Source organism: Motacilla alba, chromosome 12, assembly GCF_015832195.1.
Source record: "Motacilla alba alba isolate MOTALB_02 chromosome 12, Motacilla_alba_V1.0_pri, whole genome shotgun sequence".
Lineage (NCBI taxonomy): Eukaryota > Metazoa > Chordata > Aves > Passeriformes > Motacillidae > Motacilla > Motacilla alba.
In genome coordinates this window covers 7,468,566-7,485,089 of record NC_052027.1, presented here as the reverse complement: position 1 = coordinate 7,485,089, position 16,524 = coordinate 7,468,566, and the positions used below count along the sequence as shown (strand labels likewise).

The 16,524-nt window shown below is 39.2% G+C and overlaps 1 protein-coding gene across 1 annotated transcript; it reads left to right on the top strand.

Moving 5' to 3' along the window:
- Positions 1-3,973: 3,973 nt before the first annotated feature.
- On the top strand, positions 3,974-16,268 carry C12H3orf14 (chromosome 12 C3orf14 homolog). Its single transcript, XM_038149627.1, has 4 exons — positions 3,974-4,044; positions 4,756-4,879; positions 9,586-9,660; positions 12,204-16,268. The coding sequence occupies exons 1-4, from the start codon at positions 3,992-3,994 to the stop codon at positions 12,345-12,347; spliced, it is 396 nt and encodes a 131-aa protein (XP_038005555.1). The 5' UTR covers positions 3,974-3,991; the 3' UTR covers positions 12,348-16,268.
- Positions 16,269-16,524: the final 256 nt, after the last annotated feature.

Sequence of the window (16,524 nt, the reverse complement as noted above, 5' to 3'; positions counted from 1 at the left end):
TATGGCAAAAATTGGTAGCAGTAAATAAACGTACATAAAGCTAAATCGTGCCATCCTAAATGTTAGTAAAAATGACAAAATAAAATACTATCTATATAAACTACGCACAGGTGTGTAGCATATTACAAGCAAAAAACATATCTTGCAATTATAAGCCCACAGTATTTATTTCAGTTGTCTGTAATTACATTTTTTATATGTTTGTTTAGCAATATCAATCCAAGACATCATTTTGAGGATATAATTAACTGCATGTTAGAACAGGATGTGTTAGACTGTTTTTGTGTGTCAAAAGAGACAAAAATCTTTGTTAGCTGTATTTAAGTGCCATCTAGTGTCCCAATCCACCAATTTCACTCAGAAAACCCTCAAAACCTTCAGAGCAAAATCAAGTTGCAGAGTTAAAAAAGAGCAAGGGTCACAATGTTCCCATTTCAGTGCTAACATTAAGTCCTTAATCTGTATGGACAGTAAATACAGATCTCAGGGTCCCACTGGCAGGCATCTCGTTTTTCAAACTTTTACTGCAGTGATCCAACAGTAAACTCACACAAACGTATCTAATGAAGACAGAATCTTGGTGGAAAAAAGGCTTTTAATAAAAACTGTTAAAGGTGGGGTTTTTTTTCTGAAATATCCATAACATAACTGGAGGCTAAGGCAGGGGCACACCTGACATGACACACCTGTAACAGCAGGACACACCACAGCGAGGTGCCAGTGCATTCAGACACAGGAGAAAGCCTTTCTCCACATACACAACTTCCTCCCCCAGCTCTGTACGCTGACCATGACACAATAGGGTCTGGAGTGTCACCTGGATGGGTCTGGGATGTCACCTGGATTGCTTCGGATCAGCTGTCCTGGCTGTGTCTCTCCCATCACCTTGTGCACTCCCGCAAGATGGGGTAGAAGCAGAAAAGGCTCTGTGTAAGTCCTGACCAGCAGAAATAAAACATCCCTGAGTTACCAGCTCTGTTTCCAGCACAAATTCAAAACACATCCCCACATCAGATACTGTGAAAAAAATTAATTCCACCCCAGCCCAAACTAGCACTTGGGGATTTCTAGCTGTTAGCAGCACGGTATTTTTTTTTCAATAAGATTAAAAATTATATTCTTGACAACTTCAGAACCAATCTAGGTTAAAATGAGAGTTTATAGCTGGGTAGCTATGAACCTCACCCACTGTCACATAAGAAATTAGCCATTAGAAAATTATGTCCTCCATCCTGCCTCAGTTTCCACAATACTGAACAATTGATAGTATCTGTAACTTTACTAAAATGCTCTTGGCATTCTCGTCACAGATGGCATCTGTAATGGCCTATGTAAACTTCAGTTTGTCTCTTTTCTTCCTGAAATTCATTCAATGCTACAAAGAAAGAAAGATCACAGGCATTACACAGAGAGCTGGTGTAGCTCGAAGTAAAATATGTGAAACACTTGGGCTCTCTGTTGCAGTTAGTGCGACCATAACAATTAGCTTTTCGCTTCATTAGAAATGAGGACTGACTCCTACACCTCTGTGACATTTATTGGAAAGTCTTGTCTTTAAATCATAATGATAAAAAGAAATTAAAATAACTTTTTAAGTACTATTTATCCTGACTGCTACAATAAGCAAGGGTAAGTTGACAAGTACATTAAAGAACTTCTACTTATGTCATGAAGTGAATTAATGTGAATTTGTTGCAGTAATATAAAATGGGGGAAAAAATAGAAAATATAAAGATATGAGAAACCACAAGAAAAGCTTCTGATCAGCAGCGAGAAAGGCTTGTGATGAGGTGTCAAACGAGGATGAGAGAATGCTTAGATGGAAGACATTTAAGCAAGACAAGCACTTTCAGAGCAGCTTTTAGAAATTTACAGCTGCACATGTGCATAAATCTATTGGGCACAAATTAAATGGATAAAAAAAAAATTCAGCTTTATCTAGCCTGGATTTTTTTGTTGTTGTTGTTGTTTGTGTTTTCAGTGAAGGACAAAACATTTACAGAAAACAAAGGTGGATTAATCGTGCTTTTTTATTTGGAGTATATTTTGACGTAAGTTTGCGTGTAAAGGACTAGACTCGCCTCAGCAACCCTTCAGCCTTGAGGCCGGGAAGGAACTCAGGTCTGACACAAGGGCAGGATCACACCAGGAGGTTTGAAAACCGTGTGGAGAACCGGGCTGGCGCTGCCGGCCGCTCCCCGGCTCGGACATGGAAAGCTGTGCCTTGCACAGAAGGAGGAACACTTGTTTTAAACGCAAATCCCGGCAGGATCCCCAGGGCCCCCGGCCGCCAGCTCTGTGAGGGGGAGCGCGGGCACGCGCCACCCGCGCCCCGGGCGCCTCTCCCCGCGCTCCCGCCCCGGGCCGTGATTGGCCCCGCGCCCTCTCGCTCCTCCAATCCCAGGGGCGGAGTCCGTTCCCGCCCCCGTCTGATCCCGCCCACCGAAGAGACGGCTCGGCTCCACCTTTCCGGCCGTCTCCATGGCAGCGAGGGCGGGGGGTTTTAAGACGTCCCGGAGACCACTGCGGTTGGTTGCTTTGCTTTTCGAAGCCGGCGAGGCTGAAGGTAAACTGGCCAGTGTATTTGGTGTTTTATTTTCGTTTCCTGACTTATTCCCCCGTAATCATACGGGATGGTACCTTTCAAAGAGATCGTAAATCCATCCTCCCCCCCCTCTTTCCAGTGGTAGGGCGCAGGCGGCGCGCGGCCCCGCTGCGGCCGTGGCGCTCCCGCCCCGCCGGGGCCGCGGCCTGAGGCGGAGTGGCCGCGGGTTCTGAGGCGGAGGTGCCGTACTCGGCCCGAGGGGCTTTCCTGCGGCTGCTGGAGATCCGGAGACTGCCCGCGGAGGTTCATCCCGAGCTGTCTCAACCCTTGGCATCTGCCCAGGGCAGCGGTTGCCCCACGGTGGGGCGGGCGGAGGATGCTCGGGCCGGTGCCGGATTGTCACGCACGATGGTGCTGGTTTGTCGCTCCTGCTGTGAGCTATAGGCGCCCTTAAAGCCAGGAGGTACGGCAGCGGGATGCTCTGGCTTCTCGTGTCGCCGGTCAAGGTGTGTCGCAAAGAGCACCAAGTGCCCCGGCTGGATTAAGGAGCGCTGAATGGGTGTGCTCCCATTAAACGAGGTGAAGCATTAGCGACAGGCCAGGCGCACAGAGGTGTTTTCAGAGCGTGATAAAACACACATCCCTAGAAGATGCACCCCAGCGACAGCAGAGGCCACGTGTAAATCGCTGGTTTCGGAGTTAGGTGTGACACATGATAGTGAGGAGGCCTTAACTAATGTTATCTTGGTGAGGTTTTTTAGTTCTCCCACCCTTTGACATTATCAGCACGCGACAAGTTATTTAATTTTACTGAAAATAAAAACGCAGTTGCCTCTGAGGTGGAAAAAAAATAGCCAAAACATTTTCAGTCTTCTGAAAATTGCTGTAGGATTTTTTTTTTTTTTTTTTTTTGCATCAGTGGGCAATTGGTCTCCTTAATAGCTCAGGCGAAAAAAAATCCATTGAGTTCTAAACCATTTAAACATCGTTTCCTATGAACAGGTCCCTGGATCTGTGAGAAGTAGTTTACAAGTATAACTGTGTTCAGTGTAATGTGATGAAAGCCAGAAATCAGTAATGTAAACAGTAATAGTCAATTTATGTGAGCACAAAGTGTGTGTGTGGTTACAAGCATCTGAAACTCGAGAAAACTCAGTGCTGAATCTGAAACTGAACCAAACTTGGTTTTCATAAATTATTAGAATACAGTAGCATTTTTCTAAAACATATTGTGAACATTAGTAGTGTGAATGTATTCAAAGCAAATTGTATCAATGCCTTGTGGCAGGTTTTGTGTAGATAGCTGACATGTAGATATAATGTGTGCAGCTTTTTAACCAGAACTGTTTATTACTGGAAAGTGTACGTTAATGTACATCTTTAGAAGATTTTAATTTCACTTGGCTTTCCTTTTATAGAGTACAAAACTGGGGCAAACAACTGAAGATGCCATCCTCTTTGACTCGGGAGGTTCATCTTGCTAGAAGACACGAGGAGATGTGAGTAGTTGTGCCCTGCCTCGCAGCAATTTGTGTTGGGTCTTGTGATATTCTCTCTCCCTGCCCACGACCCTCGGTGCCAGTGGATCTGAGCTCTGCCCAGCACAGTGGTGCTGCAGCACGGGGCTGGAGTTCCAGGAGGTGGCACTCTTCCTTCAGGAACCAGGGAATTAGCATCCTTGCCTGCCGTTTAGGGTATTTAGGCTGATGAGGTTTCTGACTTCCAATGGTGGTACTGGTTTAAAATCTCCATTGTCAACCTGTCACTGTTCTATTTGGGGAAGGTAATTGGATTCTCTCACTCAATGCCTCAATTATAGAGTTGCTTCTTTGTTGCCCCGTAAACTCAAATTGTGAGGCAAATAGCGGAGTGATTCAGGAAAATTTGCTTTTCTTGTAACAAGTAGCACATGCCAACGAGCAAACTTGGTACCGATCAAGTCACCCCGACCCACCCTGTCTTTCCTTCTTGGGGGAGATACAGTGTTTCTAAGCACCTCAGCATTTGAGGACTGCTGGTTGCAAGGTTATAGCTTGGTACCAGCACAGCAGGTGATGTCTGCCTGTACCTTTTCCCTCCCCCAGCACACCCACCCTGCAGCCGGCTTAATTAGCCCCATAGTTTTGAGAAAACTGGGTAAGGTAAAAAGGTTATTTTCTAGCTCCTGAGCAAAATGTTCTACCCACTTAGCAAAATGTTTTCCTTTGTAGACTGTCTCAGAGATCAGAGCTGCTACAGCAGATGGAGACTTATCTAAGAGACAAAAAGACTAAAAAGACATGGCAAACTCAAGCAGCTGATGCAGCTCATAAAAGGAATGCAGCACTTTTAAATGTAAGTTTCTGTAACTACCAGGAACCGTATCAAAATGTCACAGTTATGTAGCTTAGATAATTAAAAAAAAAAAAAAAAAGAGAGAAGTGTTTGCTCTATAGTTGTCATTTGAATTCTCTTCTATATGGTTCCCTCTTCTGGAACTTGACCAAAAAGTATTAAATGACAAGTCTTTATTATCTGATGGCATCACTACCTATTTCCCGTGCCCTTCTTACAAAAGCCTCGTGGTGGCAGCTGCTACTATGTATTTTTATTTTTTTTAAGCACATGTAGTGATGTAACACACGCTAGTACACGTCTGCCTGAGGCAGCTCAGGGGTCTGTCAGGACTCACAGCCCCTCTACGCTGTGGGTCTGGTTGGAAGTAGGCTGACCAGGCTATAGTGCTTTGGCCAAGGGTAGGAACTGCTCTCCTGCCGTGGCTGTGATAAGCTGTGGAAGAGGTTCTCAGTTTAATATTTTTCTCTAAAGAGGTGTAGAGTGACTTCAAGCATTTTGCTTGCAAGTCTGTAAAAGCAGTGTTTGGTGTTTCCAGCCCTTTGTAGGGGTGACACCATTAATAATGTTCAGAGTTGTTCTGCATACCTGTTGTAATATTCAGGTAAGATTTGTTTCCTAGGCAATTAAAAAGATCTAAGTTTGATGGCAGGGACTGGAATACTGAAAGGCTCCTCTGGAACCCCTAGCTCAGGCATCTGAGTTTGAAGAGATGCACTTGACCACTGACATGATGCATTTGAAAAATGTGTGTCAGATTTTCAGGAAGCAGCAGAAAACTGAACCTCCTGTGCCTTTTCTTTAAGCTCCTACTTACTAAGGGTCTATAATGCATGTGTTGTGTTCATTGAAAAACTAAGTTTTACTCTAGAAAATTACAAGATGAATTCATGTCACCGGAATTTTTTGGGTTTTTTTCATGCAGCGCCTGGTAGAGGTTTAAAATGCTCACATTTTGGGTGGGCATAATTCTAATTCATTAGAGTGTATATTTAAATGGGAGGTTTATTTAGAGAGGGACAGATTAGAAGAACAGTTAGCCAGGAATGCCTTCTTAACTATTCTGTGACAAAGATTTTTCAGCTTGGGCTGGTGAACTGATACATTCTGGACAAGGGCAATGAAGCCCCTCTTTATTTGGTGTAGTAAATGTAGGTGCTTCAGTGAGAGGCTGAGGATAAATGAATGGTTTGGTTATTTTTCCTATGACTCCTGCTCCATTGATTTAGTAATTTCAGCCATTATTACTCCTATTTTCCATAGGCATTTTAGGTTAGATTTTTACTTCGTAAATATAAGGGTTTATAAATTATTTGTGTTTATGAATGCATTCTCAGTTTACATATACAGGCAAACACAATAAATGCAGAGTATATTTCTCCATCCTGAAAGCTATATTGTAGTGGAAATGGTAACAATAGCTCAGACATATACAGAGTGTAAATATTTCTGCAGTTAAACAGATATTTGCTATCTTCTGTCACATCCTCAAAATTGTTCCTTTCAAGTGTCAGAAATGTTGGTGTTTGTACAGAAAAAAAGCAAAAACATATGTATCAAAACAAATTCTGTTGCAGGATAAAATAGCATAAATCAATTTAAATCTATTAATTTTATCCTAGTTTTAACAAGCATGCACTCCTGCAGATGCTTTTTGATAACAGAAGAAAACAGAAAAAAAAATCTATGCAGCATAATATATGAGAAGCTTGAAAACAAGACTGATTAATGTGCCAGCTTCAGAATATTGTTCCTGATACCAGGCACTGTACATTTCACAGTTACCATGTGGAGAGTTGTTGATTTGGCCTACTCAAAAATACATGGACATGACGAAGTGTTATTTTTTTATTTGCATTTCTGGTTTTCTGCGTGTAAGCAAAATCAGTTGTTTTCAGTAATAGATCATAGCAAAAGCCATTTTTCTTTCTCTGTGCTGGTTGGAATTTATGCACAGGAAAGATTTCAAAATTAATTTAAATTCTAATCAGTAGGAAGCAAGGAACTAACCTTTTTTTTTTTTTAATTGAAATTTTGACATTATAAGCATTTGTTCAGCATTTTAGCATAATTATCAGAGTATTTTCCTCAATGTCTTTAGAGGGAGACTGCAGATTAGGGAAATCTGTATCATTTGGTGCTTATATAATGTTGTCGTAATAAAAGCAGAAATTAGACTAGTATTTGTAATCTAATTTATGACATTTGTTTCTCAGTGATATTTCTTGTGTTTAGAAATATGTATTACTGTGCAACAGCTTGGAACATGAAATAGAAAAGAAAGAGTATGCTATATAGTAATTAGTACTGGAAAGGTAATTTAGAACAAATTTGCTTTCCTTCCCAGGCATGCAATTCCAGAATTATTTAAGTGTGATTGTGCCAGACTGATATCAATATAAGTGACAGCTGAATTTGGTCCCCTAAAAGCAATGCATGTGTCATGCATTCAATTTTACCTCTGGGGAAGGGTCTTGAATTGTTTTTGTTCCAGTCCTTGTGGTTTTAGGGGAAGCACTGTAAGATGCTCTCTTTTTTTTCAGTACAGTGACATATTAGATTAGCTGGTTTTTTTCCAAAGAAGTTTATACTGCTGATGTATTTATTTTTATATTGATGACAGGGATTTCTTTTTCCTACAAAGCTTACCAGTTGTGTAGACACACAAGAAGTGCCATCTAATCTTTCAGTAGTTCCAGTTATTTTCTAAAGCATACTACACCTTCCAGCAAAAATTTCTTTCACTGTCTGTCATTAAATCAGTATTCTGAATGACAATGGACTGCACAACACAAACTGGAGTGAGCAATGAAAAGACACGTCCAATATCTAGGCTATGCCAAAGTGACCTTCTCTACTAAACATATATGCACAACTGCTGTCTCCTTTCTTGCCTGAAAGACTTTCATTTCCTATCACCATAAACATTCCAGTTACTTGGCTGAGTCTATAAGGAAATAATGATTGATATTCTTCTTCCTCCCTGTTAAAATTCCTACAGTAATTAGGAAGAAGGAATCAGAAAGGAGGCAAATCCAGTGGAAGAATATGAGGTGAACATTACTGAATGATCCTTTATTCAGTGTGGTTTGTTATGGGGATAACTTCTCCAGACTTGGCCTGAGCCATTCTGACACGAGCTTCGTTTGGTGCTGTTCGTGTGTGTCTGTTCTAAGTATGTGCAACAGAGAAATTTCTTGCTTAAGTCACTTAAATCTGTGTTGGCCTCTGTTCTTTTGACATCATGATTTCAAATGGCCTATGTCCTTTTTCCTGTTCCCTCTATATATTTATCCCATTAGTCTTTTCTTACCTGAGAAGGGGCAGCCATTTGCTGCTTCTGAGAATTTGGATAAATCTGAGGATTACTTTACTCTTTCTCAGACATCCTTTAGCTTCCTACATTGGTACGGATTTTGCTGTAGAAAAGGGAGGAACGATTTCATTTGGATTAGGTTTGTAATTATGTACAAGAGAATATTGTAAAAGGAATTAATGAAATAAAATAAGATGAGCACTAAATTGAACAATCTGACTGTGTGTGTGTCACTAAGTTAAACTTCAGCAAGGCTGGGTTTTTGCTTTTATTAATCATACTCCACTGAACTAAACTTGAGTTGAACACTATTTACTTATTGATGTGTTCAGACTGGCTATTATTCAATACAAGTAGTCATGTTTGGTCTCTCTTGTGGATATGCTCCTCCAGAATCTCACTCTTCTTTTCAGCAGCAGTGGTGGTGAATATTTGGGAAGTCCCTTTGGGGAATTTCCTCTCTCATTTAGTTTTTCTGTTGTACTCTTCACACCCGCTCTCTGCTCCCAACTCTGCCATCTGCTATACTTTCTTTCCCCCTCCACTCTGTTCAGCTTTGGCTTCTTCACACCCCACTCCCACGTCCCTTTCTGTCTCTCTTCATCTGCCCACCACTCAATCTCTTCAATGTTTGGGTATGGAACTAAGCCCACAAGAACAGGTCAGAACTTTAAAGGGGGAGGGTGGTTAGTTTGGGAGCATGCTTCGATTTGTTTGTTGCTGTTGATTTTTTTTGGTTGTTTCTTTTTTAAAAGATTTATTTGGGCCTCTGTGAATCCAGCACACATCCACTGGACAAGCAGAAACCCAAATACTGATTTTTTTTTTTTTTGTAAGAAAACTATGTGAGGTGCATTGTCATCCAAGCTTGTCTGGTGAACAGCTTGCTGCAGCTCTACATTTATGTGCACATGTTATGCATGCATATTAGCAAGTCATCTTTGTCTTGAGAAGATCTTGCACATAATTTGCCTAGTTACTTTACAGTTACAGTAGCTAGAATACATACTTCAGTCTTATGCAGCACAGAGAAAGATGTTCTGTTCCCCCCTATTTCCTTAAGTTTTATACAACAGAATTTAACTGATTTACCCTGGTGTCCAGAGAGAATAGCACTGTTACAGCAAAAGTCTTACTTGGTGAAGTGAGTGAAATGTACTCTTGTATGAAAAAGGTGCAGCAAACACATTTAGCAGCTGTAGGGTGTTAGTCTAAGTAATACAAGTTGTATTTCAGAGTGACTAAACAAATATTTGAACTTCTGTGTTAATTTTTGAATGCTGCTTAGCTGTACTGGGTTTATTTAGGTAATTTAAATGTCTTTATATGTGTGTTTTTCTGTTAAAATTCCCAGTGCTTGTTTTTAAAATGTACTTTGCTTGTGTTTTAGGATCTAGAAGCAGCAGAAAAAAGGCTGCGAGAAAGAATGCATTTACTTCCACATCCTGATACTGTTAAGTTAGAAGTAAGTCCTAGAACTCTGTATTTTCATGTTTCCATTTGCTGTTTACCAAATATTTTGCCTTTTTTTTTTTTTCCCTGAAGCATGTTCTTAAAGTGAAAATAATTGATTTTAAAATCCAGTGACTGGTATAGCCAAAGGCCTGTGTACTGTGTAGCAAGCTGAACCTAAATTCTGGGACAAGGTCCCTAGATTCTGGAGCATTCTGGTGGAAATATTTAGCAGCTTTCAGATCTATACAAACTTCTATTTTAAAATGAAGTCAAATATAAAAAATCAATATTGTGAATATTAGAAGATTACTGTGTTTACTATGTCAGAGCTATTTAGTTTGTTTTATGTGGTCATCCCGTTCTCAGTTTACCACAGATTGTCATCTTTACATTTCAGGGTCAGCAGTTTATCAGCATGAACAGAGAAAATTTCCCATCAATTATTTTAGAGTTGTATGGAAGTTATGAAAAGTACTGCACCAGGAACACTCGGTTCTTTTTTTTTTTTTTTTCTTCTCAACCTGCAGTCCTTAAAGCATGACTTCAAGATAAAAATTTTGAGCAGATTCCCATCTGTCTCTTGCCCCAGTGGTTTGTGTTTGTGCTGTGTGGTGGCTTGGTTCCCAGAGGCACAGGAGCAGAGTGTCCCGTGCTGCTCCGGGTGCTGGGGCTCTGTCAGAGCAGGGCGAGGGGCCAGGTTTCAGCACTGTCAGCTGTGAAGAGAGGTGTATTGTACCTCAGCTTCACACCTGCTGGGCAAGTGTTGGCATGCTTAGGCTATTACTTAAAGGAGAGGCATCACTTCTTGTTCTGGTTACTGTTCAAAGTTTTCATCTGTCATTGCATTTTGTAAATAGCCTACTGTGGCTGTGACAGGGTGCACGCTGGGTGTGCCCCTTCCATGGCTTTTTAATTATTTTTAGACATTTTTAGGCAAAAGGGTACATCCTTTCCTGAACACTTGTACATTTTGAATGATGCTAAGGAAGATGCCAACCTATTAATATTAAACATTAAACCTGTCTTGACTGTGTTCAGAAGTAGTTTTAGGCTCTTCAGTGACTTTAGGGAGCCCTCTCGAGGTGTTTGGGTCAGTTAGTCCATGGTAGGTGTGAAGCTGCTCCTCGTGGGAAGTCAGCACAAATTGGAGGCTGCAGAGCAATTGCTCATGGCTGCAAAATGTCTGCACTCTGCAGCAGTGGTGAAATTTTGGAGAGAACAGAGTTACTATTTGAAGGAGAAGATCCTATTTCAGCTTTTTTTTTTTTTTTATGCTTCTAGAGAAGAGTGCTATAAATAGTGAAAAAAGAAAACTTTCTTTCATGGTACAAAATTCTTGTGCGTGCTTTGTTCCAAAACACTTCTGAGCATATTTCACTCAGCCATATATGTGTCTGTATTAATATACTCTGAAAGTTATGGCTATAATGGATCCCCAGCTTGCTGAGTCGGAGTAGTTTTGTGTGACAGCACATATGCTTGTCAGAAAAGATTCTTTGAGTAAATCTGTTGAAGAAAATATTTTTGTAAACCTGCAAGAGCCACAGTTATATCTGAGTTACATGTAAGGATCAAAATGATTAGCCAGGAATCTAATACTGTGCAGGGAGATCTTCAGTTTTATGCTGCACTTCTCCTTGATTATATACTTAAGTGAAGAAAAAAGGCTCACTACATATGCATCATAACTGTTTTCTACTGCAAAATTACATTTTTCTGAATGGACATCAATGGCAAAAAATACTTCTATACATGGGTGGATTAAAGTGCTATCTTAGCACAGTTCTTAGATCACGTTATTTTGTGGGGAAAAAACGATACCTGGCACTTAAAATATTCCTGAAAATCTTACAAATAACAGTTATGCTTAGGATACCAACACAAAAATGATGAATGAGTAATAACACAAATAATGTGTTAAATTTATTACTCAGAGGCACAGTGCAAAGCAAGAGGAAGGGTTAGATGATCCACAGTGATTCTCCTGGACCACTTACTAAATATGCATCACCCTTTTATTACTATTTTAATTTGTGATCCAAATACTGGATATGATTACTTCATCAGTGAATTATCAAGTCTAAAATTTTACTCAAATATTTTGAACTATGGTTCTGTATAGTACTGTAAACTTTTCTAGAATAATCAGTTGACATTAGTAAAGGGGCAGCCTTCATTTCTAACATTCTTTTCCACTGCAAAATGAAATTCCAGTAACATACATACTTAAATATAAAAGCTGCTTTTGGAAAAGTATATTATCATAAAAAATAGTTTATTAAATGTACTGTAAGGTCTAAACTGATGTGTTGCTTACCACAAGAGGGCACACATTCAGTCACTTCACAGTTTGTCCTGCAGAATGAAATATTTCCAAGCTGATATTTTGTATCATACAAGAGATAAAGAATTTCATATGTTAAGTACGTTGTTCTTTTCTGAATTGCTTTACTCTTAAAGTAAGATTTGATAATGCATTGCATTTCTATATTGTTTTAAACTGGCTGACACAGATTTTGAAATTAAGTTTATTTTTTCTTATATCTTTCTCAGACTCTCTATTGGGCATCAATAAAAGAATCTCTTCCCAAATGGGAAGAGTTTCTTTTAGGAAGAGCAGAAGTTCCTATTGGCTTTAAGAAAATGAAAGCTACAAAGCAGAGCATAAAGTACCCTGAAGAAGATTCACAAAAATAAACATTTTAGTTTCATTTTGTTATGTAATTTATCACTTAAGCAGAGAAGATCATCCAGATTGGGCAACAGAATATCATGCCATTAAATTGAAATGTAAATAATTTAAATTAAAATTAATTATATAGGATCATTTCATTTCATTGTTGCATTGTGTAGTGTTCCTTATTTTTATTCTGTACTAGAGAAGCAATCCTCACATGAGCTTTTAAGATCAAGAATGAGAAACATTGGTGTATAGATTTCCACCAAGGCAATTGGGTTTTCAGTGTGAGAAGAGTTTTATGTTATTTTTAATCCTCTGCTTCTGCATATAAGTGCGATATAAGTAAGGACAGATTCTTGCATTATCTTTCTTCACTTCAGTCATCTGTGCTGCATGCCTGCTCGTGGATGAGGCAGAAAGGGAGAATTTACTGTTAGCAAAAAAGGCAGACTGTGCAGCAGAGTAGCCTTGGTTTGGCACCAGGAACCTGTGCAAGAACCTGCGCGAGAGCAGTTGTAGAAGGAACAAACTTGAATTTCTGCATCTTGTTTTCCCTGATTTTTTGTCATTGCCACTTTTATCACTCATACACCTCACTCCAGGCAGCTTTTCCCAACCTCCTTCTGCCTATATTGTGTTTGCTGTCTGACGGGTGGGCAAACAAATCTCTAGGGCTTTTTGCTGCTTTTAATTCTGTTTTCTTCCTGCTGATACAATCTACAAATTAGAACTTTTTGAGGTATGAAAAGTTTGCAAGAAGCAAACTGAAAGGTAACTGACAGTGGCTTTCCAAGAACAGCGTATACAGAAGTTGAAGATACAATATTTTCATTTTCAGCCACTGAACAGGTTCCTCCTGCACAGAGGTGCAGTATCAGTGAGTTTTAATTCTACTGAGCGAACTTGGTAAGAAAAATTCACAATTTTAGAACTTCTAAAAGTGTCAGTTCAGTGGAAGATCCTTTCTGGTGTGTGACGTGGCCTGCAGAAAATTTCTTTCCTAAGCAAAAGAAGCCGATAAAATATTAATTCATTTTATTCTTAAGAACCTGGACTTGAGTCAACATACTGTTAAAATTTAATCTCTTGCATCAACATCATTCCACCCCCAACCTGGAAGTAGTAGGGGGAAAAAAGTACCTCTGCCAGTGTCTGAGGATGTGAAAATGTAATGATTGCAAATATTGCTAGTCTACTAGTTATCTGAGCTATGCATCTTCATACTACATCGAGACTCCACTAGTCAAAAAACATTATATCCCTATGCAGCATAAAGAATCACTGACACAATAAAATCAAAACTTCAGGTGCAATATTAAATTGTTGTATGTTTTCCACGGGAATATTAGGAGTTCATTTTAAACTTTTTCTATTGAAGTGTCCATTACACTGATAACTTTTTACAGAAACTGCCATCTTAGAATTATCCTGTTGAGTGGGTGTTGGTGTTTGTAACAATAACGTTGTTTTCATAATATGTGATGGCAGATTAGCACGCTTCTCTGCAGTGTTGTTAACAGTTGTAATTAAGGAATAAACAGTAAAGGGTGTCAGTCCGATGACAATTTCATCTATAGTGTCACAATACAAAATGTCACAAAATATTAGAACTGTTATATAACTACAAAAATATCAAATTAGGCTTTCATCTTACAAGCTGAGAGCTTAAAAAAAACTTGGCATAGAGACCATTGCAATTTTATACCTACTCAGTGTTCTGTCACAAAGACAACTTGGTAATATTTTCTTCTGTAAACTCACAATGTGATTCTCAATCTGATTTAATGGGAATGTGTATGGATCTTACAGTTATAGAGCTCGCATTTAAAAAGCAAATAATTGGAACTGGTTGAACACACAAGAAGGGAAAACCTATTATACATGATGCTCAGAATGAAGGGATGGATGAGCAGTTAGTTACTAACAAAGAGTGGGATTCATCCTGCTCTTTGCATCCAAAGAGAAATCACTTCAACAAAAATCTGGGCCCCTAAGAACTTTATACATGCAAATAATCTGAGTCCTTATCTCTTCTGACTCTGCCTAACCACTGGGACACAATGCAGGCTCTCACTCTCTCCTTGCCCTGGTGCTTTCCCCTGGAAGGAGATCTGGGGGTGTGGACACGGGGTGCATGGCAGCTCCACAGGTGAGAATTTGGCAACATGCATGAAAAGCACCTGCAAGCAGGGTTAGGGTAGTTACCCTGCTGCAGTTAGGTGCTGACATAGCGAGCCTGAGAGTAAAATGAAATCATCTTCAAAGAAGGAATTTAATTCCATTTCCTGCAGCATAACTTTAGAAGCAACAGGGCAACTAGTTCAAGGAAAACTATGTAGGAACATGTCCAGGAAAAGAAAAACTGAGTGAAGGGAACCATTTAAAGCAGGAATATGTGTAGGTGACTGTTCTCAGAGACAAAGGCCTTCATGTTGGCCTGTGGTTTGAAACAAACAAATGCAATTGCCTATGACTGGAATAGCACAGTAATAGGGGCAGGGGCAAGTGTCTGTTGAGTTGGGGCATGCAGTGGCAAAGGACTATAATTATGTGGTATCTCCTGTTCTACTTAGATTTGTTGAGTTTAATTTACCATGGCTGGGCTAGCTTGATATTTGCCTTTTTTATAGATACAGATTTGAGAAAGCAAATGTAAAATTTTGGTGTGCTTTAAAAAAATTTAAGAATCGCCCTAAGAGATTTGTACTGATGCGAGTTAATATTGGTCTCCTATGAGATCTTGAATGGGTATTTTTCACCAAGTCAAGACAATCACTCCAAACATATTGATTGCGTGTAGTTATACCCTATACCCTATCTTACCCAACAATATATATATTTGTATATATATATATATATATACATATATATATATAAATTAAATCATATATATCTTCTGTAATTTCCTACTCATCGTGAGTAAATTTTTTATTTAATTTTCTTTCTCAAAAAAACAAACTCACCACACCCCCAAAAGAACAAAAAGAAAAAAAAATATTAAAAAAAAGAAAAAAACCCCACCCCCCTAAACTTGTTACTCTACAGTCTTGACTTGCTGCTTGCCCTTTTGTGTTACAATATATGTGTACATAAGGTGCAGTGGTCCTGGGGGCCTGTTGCTTCCTGTGCTTTTCTGATAGGTGGGGGACAGCAATTGAGTAAAGAGCAGTGAGAAAACCCAAAGGTTTTCCTGTTTGTAAGTTAATCTTGTAGTATCTTGCAAAAAGAATTAATTAATCATACTTTTCTAGGTTAATGCACAGATGAGTAACCCCAATACTAACCCAGGAGCACAGCCTGTTCACCCATCTTGTCACCTCTACCATCACATTCCCAAGCTTTTTACTTTCTCAGTTATTCTGGCTGTGGGGGCAGGAGCAGAAGGCAAGGCATGTTACTTTTCCCTAGGATAAGAAATTTCTTACTCTGCAGAATCTTCCACAAGCCTATTAATTTAATTTTAGAGTACATTTGAAATCGTAAGTTGGTTTAGATGCATATCTGACACTGTGGTATCCTCTTGATTGTATTTATTCAGGGTCATGTTTTCAAAGAAGTTGGGAGCTAATTTTTAGGCTGAGCTTATAGTTCTTAATTTCTGTCTTTTTTATTCACATGGAGCAGGTTGGGGATGTAGATGCTCAATTTGAGCTTGTTGGTACTGAAAAATAAGAAAACCAAATTTAAAATGGAATGTACTTTTAGAGGTTATATCTGAAAGAAAACATTATTTACTCCATAATGGTAATTTTCATAATATTTTAATACTTGTGTTCAGATACAACTTGACCTTAAATATCACCCCAAATGCAAGCTGTTTTAACATATTTGTAATGCTAAGGTCTTCATTACTGTGATATTCTGTTTGCTCAAGGATTATAATCCATGGATATACTGTGTTATAGTTGAAATAAAGCTTTGATCAGTGTTGCACTCCATGTGTGAGTTGGATGTGAGTTGGTGCCTGCTGCAGCCAAGTGTGAACAGCGAGTAGGCCAGTGAAAAATAACTTTGCTTAGGTATGGTGTTTATTTTCCTCTGACTCTGAGATGAAATATTAATCTGCTGAGTGAAGATTAAAATCTCAGAAGTTCGCTGATGAAAAATCCAAATGTAATGAATCTCAGATCGATTATTTTCAGTCTTCCTATTGTTTCATAATGTGTAAGCTAAATTACTTCAGATACGCGATTA